Source organism: Merops nubicus, unplaced genomic scaffold (genome assembly GCF_000691845.1).
Source record: "Merops nubicus isolate BGI_N331 unplaced genomic scaffold, ASM69184v1 scaffold11642, whole genome shotgun sequence".
NCBI lineage: Eukaryota > Metazoa > Chordata > Aves > Coraciiformes > Meropidae > Merops > Merops nubicus.
This window is the reverse complement of record NW_008594288.1, coordinates 21,583-33,843: the sequence shown is the minus strand read 5'-3', so window position 1 is coordinate 33,843 and position 12,261 is coordinate 21,583. Positions and strand designations below refer to the sequence as shown.

At 44.5% G+C, this 12,261-nt stretch overlaps 1 protein-coding gene across 1 annotated transcript in view; it reads left to right on the top strand.

Moving 5' to 3' along the window:
- Nucleotides 1-4,574: 4,574 nt before the first annotated feature.
- The window catches only part of LOC103768570 (dedicator of cytokinesis protein 5-like), a gene marked incomplete at its 3' end in the record, with an annotated part of 28,865 nt that continues 21,178 nt past the window's right edge, over nucleotides 4,575-12,261 (top strand). The window contains exons 1-4 of the mRNA XM_008935722.1: nucleotides 4,575-4,617; nucleotides 4,890-4,973; nucleotides 10,884-10,924; nucleotides 11,922-11,977. Coding sequence (XP_008933970.1) covers nucleotides 4,575-4,617; nucleotides 4,890-4,973; nucleotides 10,884-10,924; nucleotides 11,922-11,977 — 224 coding nt within the window. The remainder of the gene's footprint in view (nucleotides 4,618-4,889; nucleotides 4,974-10,883; nucleotides 10,925-11,921; nucleotides 11,978-12,261) is intronic.

The window sequence follows — 12,261 nt, the reverse complement described above, 5'->3', positions numbered from 1 at the left end:
AGGGGTGGTAATTCTGAGCCATCACAGATAGTGGGTCTTACAGTGACTTTCTCAGGCCAATAATCCACGTTTCAGATGCATTGAAACAAGTTACTGGAGGAAGGATTCCATTTCCTGCTGCTTTGAATCACATGCAGGGTAGGATCTGACAGTTTCTGCCTCATTCACTTCAGTTTCAGGCGTTTTAGCTGAGCTGCCTTTTTAGAACAGTCTTGAAAATGCCTACAGTCTTGTGGCTAAAACAGGTCTAGAATTAATACTTGTCTTCATCTTTGAACATGCTGCAGATGAGTAGAGTGACAGGTCCCTCAGCCACTCCTCACAAGCCATGTTCCCCAGACCCTCCCCAGCTTCACTGAGCTCTGGACCTGCTCCAGCCCCTCAGTGTCCTTCTTACCCTGTGGTGCCCCAAGCTGAACCCAGTCCTCAAGCTGTGGGCTCCTTAGTGCCCAGTCCAGGGGCACGATCACTTCCCTACTCCTTCTGGACACACTGGTTTTGCTCCAGGCCAGGATGCTGGTGGCCTTCTTGGCCCCCTGGGCACACACTGGCTCTTGTTTAGCTGGCCATCCACCAGCACCCCTAACTTACCCAGATCTGTCCTGGCTCCTTGAAGACATGTGGCATCGGAGCTGACTGCACCACCACTTGTCCTTCCAGATGGAGTTGGGGGAACTGAAGAATACCCCTGGCACTGAAGAATACCCCTGGCACTGAAGGATACCCCTGGCACTGCTTTCATGGAAACAAGCACCAGATCTCCCTCGGGTTTCACCAGGAGCTAGATCAGGCTGAAGAATTTACTGACAGACCTCTTGCAAATTAGGGCTTCTCCTGGGACTCTTGGACAAACTGAGGCTTTGTGGATTTTCAGAGTGTCTCCTCAGGAGCTCCAGCTCACCGTTAGCTGTGCCCTGGAGCCCTGGCAAGCCCAGGCTGTCCCTGCTGCCATTCCTGTGGCGATGACTGCTGGGTGATGCTTCAGCCCTGGGCAGCGTGCCCCCAGCATCCTGTGTGCACACCCAGTTGTGCAATGCCTGTGGAGTTCCTTCTAGACCCACAGTGAGGAATCACCTTCTGCCCTGAAGCATGAAAATTGCCTCTCCTTATCTTCCCCTCCGTTCCTGTGCCTGCTGTCATCAGTCATAAAGTTATCTGTTCCCCTTTGCAAGCTGGCCCCAGTGTTGACTCCTCTGACCTTCCCTCCTGATGAGTTCCACAGGCTGGATGCACTGGTGGAAAAAAAAACCCACTTCTTCAACTTTCCACGGATCAGACTGGGGGACTTTAAATTAAATGCTATGCTACATTGCCTCTCGTTGTGCTTGGACACGACAGTCATTAAAAAAACCCAGTTTCTTCTGCTTGTGGATCATGTTTTCCACCTCTTGCCTCTTTATTTAGATTAAATTTGCTAATGTCAGTGCTGCTTTTCATTCAGGATGATAAAAGGAGCAGGATCACCATGCTAAAGTGAATTTCAAAGGAAAATCACAACTGAAGTTTAAGGGAGAAGACTTAACTTCAGATACTGCTGCCAGTTTGGGGACAAAAATTTCTTCTGCTTGTGGATCATGTTTTCCACCTCTTGCCTCTTTATTTAGATTAAATTTGCTAATGTCAGTGCTGCTTTTCATTCAGGATGATAAAAGGAGCAGGATCACCATGCTAAAGTGAATTTCAAAGGAAAATCACAACTGAAGTTTAAGGGAGAAGACTTAACTTCAGATACTGCTGCCAGTTTGGGGACAAAAGTCTGTAAAGAAGTCTTTTTTTTTTTTTCCCTTCTTCCTTTCTTGCTGCTCTGTCAGGGTTTTATATGGAGGATTTTTCTTTTTTATCATGTTTATGTGCAGCTTCCTTTTTCTTTCGGGTCTGAAAGAGGTCACATTAAATACACAGAATGAAAAAGAGGCAAACCAGTTCAAAATAACTGCAGATGGGCTATTTCGGACAGGACTGACTTCAAGCAGCAGGAAGCATCAGTTGCAAACAGTAAAGCTCCCAGGGAAAGTATGCCAGCAATTTGTCTCTTATAACCTTGCACATTACCATGGGCTGGGAGATTTTATATACAGTCCCCCTCTGTTCTCTGTTCTTCCTTAACTCAGTCTAGCAAAGCAAGATACTAGAAATCTTGCCTGTGTTTTTTTTTGATGTGCAGTGGCAGAAGTGTGTCCCTTGAGCTTCTAACTGCTCTCCAGTGGGGTCTGAAATCCTCCTGGTAAAGCAGGGAAGGGAACTGCAGTGTCTGGTTCTGGCTTGTAGCTGTTGGTGATTTTTGGTGAGGGGAAAGGAACTACAGTGTTTAGTTCTCCCTCTTCTTGTGGCTGTTGTGCTCTTTGGTTTTGAATTAATTGTCTGTGCTCTCAGAAGAAAGGCTTGTCTGATGCCCGCCCACCTTTCTGTGAGACACTTGGTGCTGCTCAGACTCCTTTTGTCTGAAGCTGAAACAGCAATTTGTAGAAAAACTAGAGGCTGGTATTTATATAATGTCTGTTTCTCCCAAAGGCATCTACAAGTTGTATGTAGGAATCCCTGTGCACACAGATAAGCACACGTGTGTTCCTCAGGAGCAGCTGTTTCTCCTGGTGAGCCCAGCCATGAATCCCCACCAGCGTTTTAGGAGAGCAGGTAAACCAGCCCAGCTGTAAGCACAGGAGGGCAGGTCAGCAGCCAGGGTGTGATCAGCCAAGCTAGAAACTGGCTGAGATGCTCTGCTTTCAATCTCAGCCTGAGGACAGTGCTGGAGGATTATGAATGTCCATGGACTGCTCGATGCCTGAGGAGGGACACCTCCTGCCTTGTGTCCCCGTGGCACGTTCTGGGCCAGCAGTCCAGCAGGGACTCCAAAGGGAGCCTGGGTTGTTTAATCCCTCCACAGCACTTCCCACTGTGCCTTGGGGAGGTTTGGGAGGTCCCATCCCAGTACTGGATTGCAGCAGCCATGCTTGCCAGCAGTGATTTGGCAGGTTTGCTGCAGCAGGGAGCTCGCTGCCCCTTGGGGTGGGCGCTGCTGACCTCTGAAACCTTTGCAGAATTATCTTCTCTATCAGGCAGAACAGTTTCTCTGTAATGGAATCAAATATAATATTAACCCAGTCTTCTGCTGATTTATGATCTTGGCATCTGTCCATACAAGGTAGTTCTTGGTGGGTTAATCTGACCTACTCCTGTGTGTGTTCATCTTTGTCTTTGGCTGTGGACATCATCCAGATTTTTCTGTAAAAATGTCGATGTGATTTTTACTTCTGGGCCTATTCTGGGTGTCTGAACTGAATATCCAGATCACTACTCAGCTCTTAGTATCTCGGTTTATAACCCTGTTACGGGGAGGGAGAGGAAACTGGAAGCAGCTGGTGCTGTAGAAGCAGAAGTGCAGTGATGTTCCTGGAACCCTCTGGAACACAGCGTGGAGCATCCAGCGCACGCCCGGCAGGGATCTGCAGCCACGAGCTGGGACCACTGGAAACAAACACTCCCCCTGCAGCGTAAGAAAATAAATCTCTGGTTGTGATCAGGGTCTGGTTTAGATGCTGCAGGGAATTCACATCGCCTGCGTCCTCCTGTTGGGTTATTTATAGTCACAGTGTTTTAAAGAAAGCTGGTATATGTGAGATAATTTCCGGTGTGGTAAGCCACGGTCGTGTGTTTGTGCTGGATCCTTGCCAGGAGGCAATATACCTCCTCTTGGTGGAAAAGATAGGCATTTGATGTGAACTTCCTGACAGAAGAGCTCCCATTTTCATTTATTTATTTATTTTCCAGAGAGCGTTCTTCAATACAAACCCTCTGAAGAATTTTCCCAAAGCCCTCTGAAAGTGTTTGCATGATTTATCTGCCTTCTTAAAAATAACTATGGTGCTGACTTCCCCACTACACTTGCTAGGGAAACAGATTTGGATATGTAAATATGACACTGGTGTGTGTGAAGATTGCATTGCTGTGTTTAAAATATGATCTTAAATTGGTGTTTTAAATAAATGAATAAGATAATCTCATTTTGGGACAGGAGTGACCTGTTCTGCTTTAGCCCATCAGTTCATTGGACTATAGCAAAGCATTTTCCTGGCTCCTTTCTGTCTTTTTGCTTGCATGGGTTTAAAAGCAGATTCAAATTAAACTTTCTCATCTTGCCAAGCCTCCAGCAGCTCTAGGGAGGGCTCTTCTGCTCTGCCCAGCGTGACTGCACCTCAGAGTTCCAGAGAAAAGGCAGTTTAGAAGCGTGAGCTGCTGGACTTAATCCTATTCCCACTGGAAATCCCATAAGTATTCAGATTAGCTTTGTCTTTGGTAGGGATTAAATTTGCAGAGAACCCCAAGTTTTTGTGCTAAGATTGGTTCTTGTCTAGAAAGAGTCTTTAACAGCAAATAGTCTGAGGCATTTAGTATAGAGCAGCAGCATTTTTTTCCTTAAGGCATCCAATTTATGCTTTTTGCCCCTGCTTTTGAGTGCTCTCTTCCAGCTAGTCCTGTGAAATGCTAATAAAACCCGACAATGGCCTAATTGATCCATAACCTCTGCCTGAGGTGACAGGGACCTTTGCTGGGCAGCCTGTCAGCAAAGTGGGAAGATGCAGCTTCCTCGAATAGTGTCACAGATCCATGATCTTAAAGGTAGAAGACACACTTTGGCTGTTGAGAATAATGTTTCTTATCCATGCAGGAACTGCTGATAGAATCTGGAGGTGGATACATCACATACTTTTCTGGTGTGCTGTGTACACAGGATAGTTTGGTAACTTACAGTGCTTTTTCTGAATCACATTCTGCCTTTGGGGTAGAATGATACCAGAAGGTGCTGTGATACCAGATTTCCAAGGCTGATTACCTCACATCTTTCATGACTGTGTTTTTCACCCCTCTCTCCCTCCTCTTCCCCTTTCTAGCAATCTACAATTACGATGCTGCCCAAGACGTGGAGCTCTCCTTGCAAGTTGGTGACACTGTTCACATTTTGGAGATGTATGAAGGTAGGTTTCAGATCACTTCCAAGTTCTTCACAGTGGTATGCACTTCACTTCTAAAAGGTATTAAAAATGCATGAAAGAGAGAAGCAGCAATCATATCTGTGCTGTTCCTGGCCGAGGCTTGTCAAGGTAAGAAACACTTCTGGCTGTTCATTGCTGTTTTCACACCACACCTATTTAACTTGGCTCCTCCTTGTGCCAGGCCAAGTGCCTGTGGAGTCATGTGATGAATGGATCCAGCTGGACAGCAGTAAGAATATTTTTAAAGTAGCTTTTAACCTGAATTAGTGCTTTGATCTGAGACGGTGGAGGCAGTGGCTGGAGGAGAAGGAGAGAGCAGCTCTAATTGTTTCAGAAGTAATGTTGGTTTAAGTCATAATATCACAAACAGCCCTTGTATGTTTTAGCCTCCAGTTTTGGAGCTTCTATGGCCTTTTTAGGCTCTTTCTCCCAGTACTTTACTAGGAAGTTTTTAATAATACATTCTTTAATGTAAAACATCTTGCAGAAAGGCAAACAAAAACCAAAATTCCTGTTTGAAGCAAGGGGAAAATTACACTTGTGTGTTTCATATCTACTTATTAAACTGGACTTAAGATTTCAATATTAGGAATGGAACACAGCCATTTAATTAAAGTCTGTACTAGTCACTGCTTCATTTGGAAGGCTCTCCAAAATTTAAATACTCCTGCCAGAATATAAAATTTGACCATTTCACAAGCAGCATGAGTTTGAAAAAGACATGGTGTCCAAAGACTCCTCAGTATCTCTGCTGGGAACAGCAAGCTGCGTTTTTAGCAATTTGTTCTTGGCCAATTGTTCTCTTTCCACTTCTCTTTGACCTTGACACTGGAAGCAGCCAGGCAGTTCCTACATGTCAAAGCAGATTATGTTCCTGATGTGTGTTTTTACACCACTGTGTGAGATAGTAGTGAGTGTTTGGCTGGGGGGAGAGAAAGAAGGAGGAAAGGAAACCTTATATACTGTTTTTGCCAAAAGACACAAGGAGGGGAGGGAGTGTCAGGGATGAAAATTTCCCTTATGAAGAGGATGCATCTTGTACTTACCAAAATTCATCTTCAGATCTCTGAATTCTGATGTTCTGTCTGCTTGGGAGGAAGTTCCCATGGTCTTATTGTATCTATTTTTCTTTCTTTTGGGACATCAGCTTTCAGCTTTGTTTCCAGATATCAGTGGGTTGTATTATTGAGAACTGGAGTTCTCACAAGAAGCTTTTTCTCTTTCTTCTCATGCTAATGATGTACACTTCCAGCTCCAGCTGGATGAAAGTGGCATTTTGTTCCACTAATCACTGTTCTTATCTGGATACACAAGTCTCAATTTAGAAAAAGTTTCCATTTAAGCAGGGCGTTGGCTTTGCAAGAAGAAAGGCTCAGAGATGCCTTGTGAAGTCCTTTTTTCAGGCAGTGTAAGTTATCCCTGCAGCTCCTGGCTGGGGATGTTCCTTGGGCTATTGATAACATTCTTTAGGGAATTAAGGCAGAGTTTTTCAGGGCTGTCCAGAGGCTCTCATGCAGTGGTAACAGCCACTGGGAAAATCTTGCAAGATTTGTCCCCTACTTTGTCTCACTGTCCCCTACCTCAGGATGCACAGGAGAGGCTTTGGTGAGTCCCCAGAAGGTTCTCGGGGCTGGTGCACCACAGCTCGCTTCCTGCTCTGTCAGTCACCTAGAACATGCTTCCTTTTTCCTCCTGGTTGAAGTCAGCAGGTATTCATCCCTCAGCCTGGTCACCGAAGGCTATCTGTGTATCAGACGTGGCACTTGAAAGCTCTTTGTGTTCTGCACCTGGGTTCTGGCTGGCTCCACTCTGTCTGTAGGGACTGAAGCACACGGTTTGTTCTCTGACAGCGAGGCCACAGCTTGTGCTGGGTTTTGGTGGTCACAGTAAATGTTATCTGACTCTCCACTGGCTGAAGAGCTTTGAGACACAACACTGCTACAGCTAAGGCACTGAGGGAGCTGTGTGAGAAGCAAAGAGCAGTAAAGTGAACTAAAGTGCAAGCCAGAAGGGATGGATGCAGTTTGGTGCAGGCCTCTGTGCTCCCCGAACTCCTCGTGTTCTGTGGCTTTGCCACGGGCTGTAACACACCACCAAGGTCACCCAGACTGGAAGTCCTTGGAAGTTTGGCAGGTTTGGGGTGAGGCTCTGGTATTGCACTTTTCTTAGCAAAACTTTCTTTTCCTGGGCTCTAACCAGGTGCTTTGCCTGATGTTTTATAAGTCCCAGTTATAACTACCTGGTTAGGTTTGGATGGTGAGTGCACAAAAGCAGCCAAGGGAGTGATAACGTGGTAGGTTGTTCCTAGTGCTGGACTGCAGCTTGCCTGTGTCAAGGATTCCTTCAAAGGATTGTCATGCCTGGAGATGGTGGCTTCAACCTGGACAAAGTACACAACACTGGAGTGAAGGTGGTCAGAGCTGAAGCCAGAGGCTGAGCAGCTGGACTGAAGTTTTCCAGTATTTCTAACAGGCCAGTGTCCACTGCAGCCTGCATCTGTACAGGACAACCTGAGAGCTGTTTGCTGGTGGGCTGAATAACTCCATAGTGTGCAGCATTTCCTTCCATCCAGGAGAATGAAGGTGGTGGCACACCACATCCTTGGCAGGCCCCAAGGTTAGGGGCAGTTGTAAGTGGGGTTTGCACTATAGACAGAGTCTAAATTTACATATTCAGTCTTTTAGTTGGAGTCTGATTTTAAATAACTTTTGAAATGTCTTAGCTGGGCTTCAAGCATCCTTTGAAACACCGTGGTGTAGTTATTATACATGAAGATCTGGAGGATACCAGTTTTCTTAGACTTACCTTCCCTTTCAAATACACATTTGCAAAGCAGGGAGTTGTTTGTTTAGGTGTCTTGGTCATGATACACTCCTGTAAACTGCAAAGCAAGGAGTTTTTTCTTCCTTTGGCTCTCTGATTGCAGAAGGACATGAGATTTTGGTACAAAATGACTTTTTCCATGTGATAATAAGATAAGCAGTGTGTGCTTCTATTTGCAAACATTGTCAAGAGTGGGCATATGCTGCAAAATCCAAGAGAAGAAGGGAACGTGCTGTGGCTGATGCTTTGAAGGCTGCTTCAGTGCAGGATTTACTCTGGGAATCTGTCCTTGAGTAGTGAGCTGGGGAGGATCCATTTCTGTTCAGAGGAATCTTTTTTTAATCTGCAACATATATATATATTATTCTTTCATGCCAGCTGTGGGAAGTGGCCAGGTTGTGGCCCACATACTGTGATTCCAGTGAGTTTCTGCTGATGGAAATATGTTTGTGTTGAATCTGTTCCTAGTTTCAGTCTTCTCTCTTTCTCCTGACCAGTGTAGGTAGATGAAGCAATCCCTTGCTTTAGTTCAGCCCAGCCCAGCAGTGTGTGTTCTGGTGCTGAGAGACACTACACCACAGTGCAAGAGGAACGGGGACCTTGTGGTTAAGCACATGAACTGGAATTGCATCACTGTGCATAACTTTTCATCATCTAAACTATTGTAATTTGAATATTTTTGGGGAGATTTTCTGACCTTTTACATACTGTGTATAATCCATTCAATGAAAGATAAAATTCAGGATCTGTATTCCATTAAATAAACCAACCCAACCCAATAAAACCAAACCCAAACCCCAAACTTTATTATTTTTTTCTTTTTTAAAACTCAGCCTGCTGTCCTGTTCTTAATCAGACCTTGGTTTGACTGTTGTAGTAGCTGAAATTTGCCATGTCACCTTCAATTGAAAAGAATTCCTCCATTTAGCACATCTCTGCTTGGGGAAAACAGTCCAGAGAAACACTTAAATAGTCTTGTTATTCCTCTGAAGTTTTAGACACATTTTGGTTGTTGTTTTTTTTTCCTGTTAATTTGTTGGTTTTTTTTCCTGTTTGTATGTTTGTGGTTTTTTTTTAAGAAGAATTTTTTTTTTTAAGAAGAAGTAATCTTTTCCTTAACAATAATCAATTGACTACTGCCCAAAGCTCTTGTTCCTTTTCAAATGATGGTTAATATTGAAAATTGAGAGCAGAATTCTGAAAAGTAAATTGCATGACTTGCTTGCTGAAACAGTTTTGCATAATTATATACAACATGCTTTTATGCAATGATTGCAAAGTATTTTACAGGAATGTGGTTAATGCCAAGAGGCCATTCTAAGTATGAGGAAGCTGTGGGTATAGAAGGGCTGAGAGACTGTGTCAGATGGAATTGAAATGACTGGAAAAATATTCTGGTTAAATTCCATGAGCTTTGTGTTGCACTCTAAATCTTGTACTTCACCATTCAATTAATTAAAACTTAGATAAAAATAGAGCCTAAATCTTCTCATCCTTAATCCAGTACCTTATCCATTGGTCCATGATCCATGTATAATCTTAGCCTTGGGCTGTGGAAAAAAAATGGGATTTTTTCTTTCCTCCTAACTTACTACTGGAATATTGGGAATTATATGGTCCAGCTGATTCACCTTCTCATTGCTAGAGAAAGGGGACAAAGCTATGCTTAAAAAGAAAAGACCAAACACAACCCACAGATGCATACAGGAAAAAAAAGGAGCCACAACTAAATAAAAAAAAAAAAACCACCCTAAGATCTAATTTCTGATCAAGGAGCCTCCTTGGTCCTTCATGGAACCTTCTTTGCCAAATATATAAATATATGGGGGGGAAATAAAAATAAAATAGTAATAATAAAAACAAAACAAAACCCCAAAGAAACAAAATTTCACCCTTCCCTGCTCACTTCTTTGCCTGAGTCTTCCCTTCAGTCCTTTTGCCTTCTTGATGCTGCTCCCTCTGCCAGTCAGCTGAGCATAATCATCTTGGCCCAGTGATGTCTGGATAGCTCTGGCCATGGTTGGTGCATTACAGACCATAATCTGTACCCTTCCTGTCTGTTGAGGGCTGGACTCAGTGTTTTCAGTCCCAATGCAAGCAGGAGCTGAGGAGAAGAGCCCAAAAATGGGGCTCTGGGACCATGGTTAACTAAGAGTTGGGGTCCCAGGGAGCCTTGATATGTGAAACAGTGGTTTAAGCTAAGAGCCAGTGAGAAAGTGCAAGTTCTTACCTCCCCCAGAGCAGCAGAGGGAACACCATGTCTGCCCATCAGCATCTGCACCACAACAGATTCTTCCCAAATGTTTAGTCTGTTATCTCCAGCACAGTAACTTCAGGAGGCTGAAGCTGATGGAAACAGTCACCTGTGGCACGGAACAGGGACTCAGTGGAATGTCAGCCACAGCCAAGAGAAATGAGGCAGGTGGGGGTGGGGAGAGCCCCCCTTTGTCTCACAGGGTTCAGAGGTGGTGGTAGAGGAGGGTCAGTGCCCTGCCCTCAGCTCTGCTCCTCTCCTGTGTGCTCGCTCAGCAAAGCTTGCTTGGGGACAACAGTTCTTCTCATATGCTTGCGTTCTGGTGAGCTTGAATTCAAAATACTGGTCAAAGGCCAGATGCTGAAGGGAGAAGAAATGTACATCTGAAAGTGATGGAAGGTCCTGAGTCTTGGGATCTCTGTTATCACTTTTTATCTTACACTTTACTGGTTCCTGCCAAGGTAACATGGAGAAACTATTGGTACCAGGACAAGCTATTCAGGGATGTTTTCTTTTCCCCTTGTCTAATAAAACATTCTCTTTCAGCCTTCCTTTGGGGGAAGGCTTCAGACTGAGTCACAGAAGAACATAAGGACTGAGGGTGTCAGTTCAATGTAGGAAGAGACACCCTTCTGCTCTACTCTTAGGAACCAAGCCTCCTACAGACACCTCAGGTGTGTCTTCATCGTAGTACATCTCCAGGGGGCAAGATCAATAGATTTATGTTGTAGAAACGTGGTGAGCGTGCCAATGTGTACTGAACTGCTGGAGACAGGAAAAAAATAAATATAACTCTTTTTGTTTCCCCTTGGCAGGCTGGTACCGAGGGTACACACTCCGGAATAAGTCTAAGAAGGTATGACCTCACTTCCTAGCAACTCTTATTCCTCACCTTGCCAAACCCTGTCCCATGCTGTCATCTGCTGTGCTGTGCCTGTAGGTCTGGGCTTAACGCTGTGCAGGTCTCCTGATCACTGTGTCCTTTTGCTTAGTGATAGAAATAAATGCCCTTAAGCAAAATGTTTCAGAACCATTAATAGGCTTCTCCACTGGGAGCACATGCAGTGGAGTCTGAACTAGCAAAAGGGGCTGTTGCATGGCTGTATACACAAGCTTACTGCTTTATGATGATGATCTTGGAGCTGTACACATCCAGCATTAGTTCTATATAATGGTAAGAGTAGAGGTTTGATTTGACTTGGAAAATATGGCAGAAATTATGTGTGCATGGATCTCAGCCAAACTTCCTGAGGTTTGTGAAACCAGTCTGAAAACGGGGTGGAAATCTGCTTTCCCATAGGAATCCTGGCACCTCTCCTGTGGTCACATCCTTCACAGTCTCCATTTTCCAGGTGTAAAGGGGAACAAAAGGAAAATAGGGAAGGATTACAGCAGTCCTAGAAGGTTTTGCTTAAATAAAAGGAAGTTGGGACTGGTGAATTTGTAGAAATTCTGTCCTGTGAGCTTTTCTAGAGAACCATGGGTGGGGCAGCTTGACAAATGACTCCCAGAATATTTTGTAGCAAAGGCAAATGAGCATGACTGATAGATTTGCAAGAGTTTGCAACGTGTCATACAGGATGCTGAGTGGCATGACAGTGGAACAGTTGGCTTCTCTGAGGTGCCAGTGTCAAATACAGTGCTCACACTGCCAACCTGCTGCTCCTCACTGCTTGTTTTCCTGTGATACTGGTGGACCCAACCCAGTCCTGCTCTGGGTGAACAGTGAGCATCAGTCCCAGTTGCTGTTCTGCTGGTGGTGCCCTTACCCCTTTCCCTGCTTTCTGCTGAAGGAACTTTTGTCATGTTGTATCCTGTGGTATGATTTATTTTATTTCTGTGTTTGTTCTTAGGGCATTTTCCCAGAAACATACATCCATTTAAAAGAGGCGATCGTGAAGGACCGGGGGTACGTTGGCACTTCCTGAGATGTACTTTCAGTAGCCAAAAAAAAATGGAATGCTGTTTCATTTAAAAAACAAAACAAAACAAAAAACAACCAACAAAAAGCCAGCTTAAGCAGTGGTGGTTGTAATAAATGCTGCTGGTCTGTGTGTGCAGCAGGGAGCAGCACCTGTGCTGGACTGTTAGAGCTACATAACCTTTTTTTTCCCAGAGCATTGTGCATAGCAAAACAATTGTAGATGTTTGTAATAGTAAGAAAGCTCTGCTAAACCAGTTAATGTTGAGGCA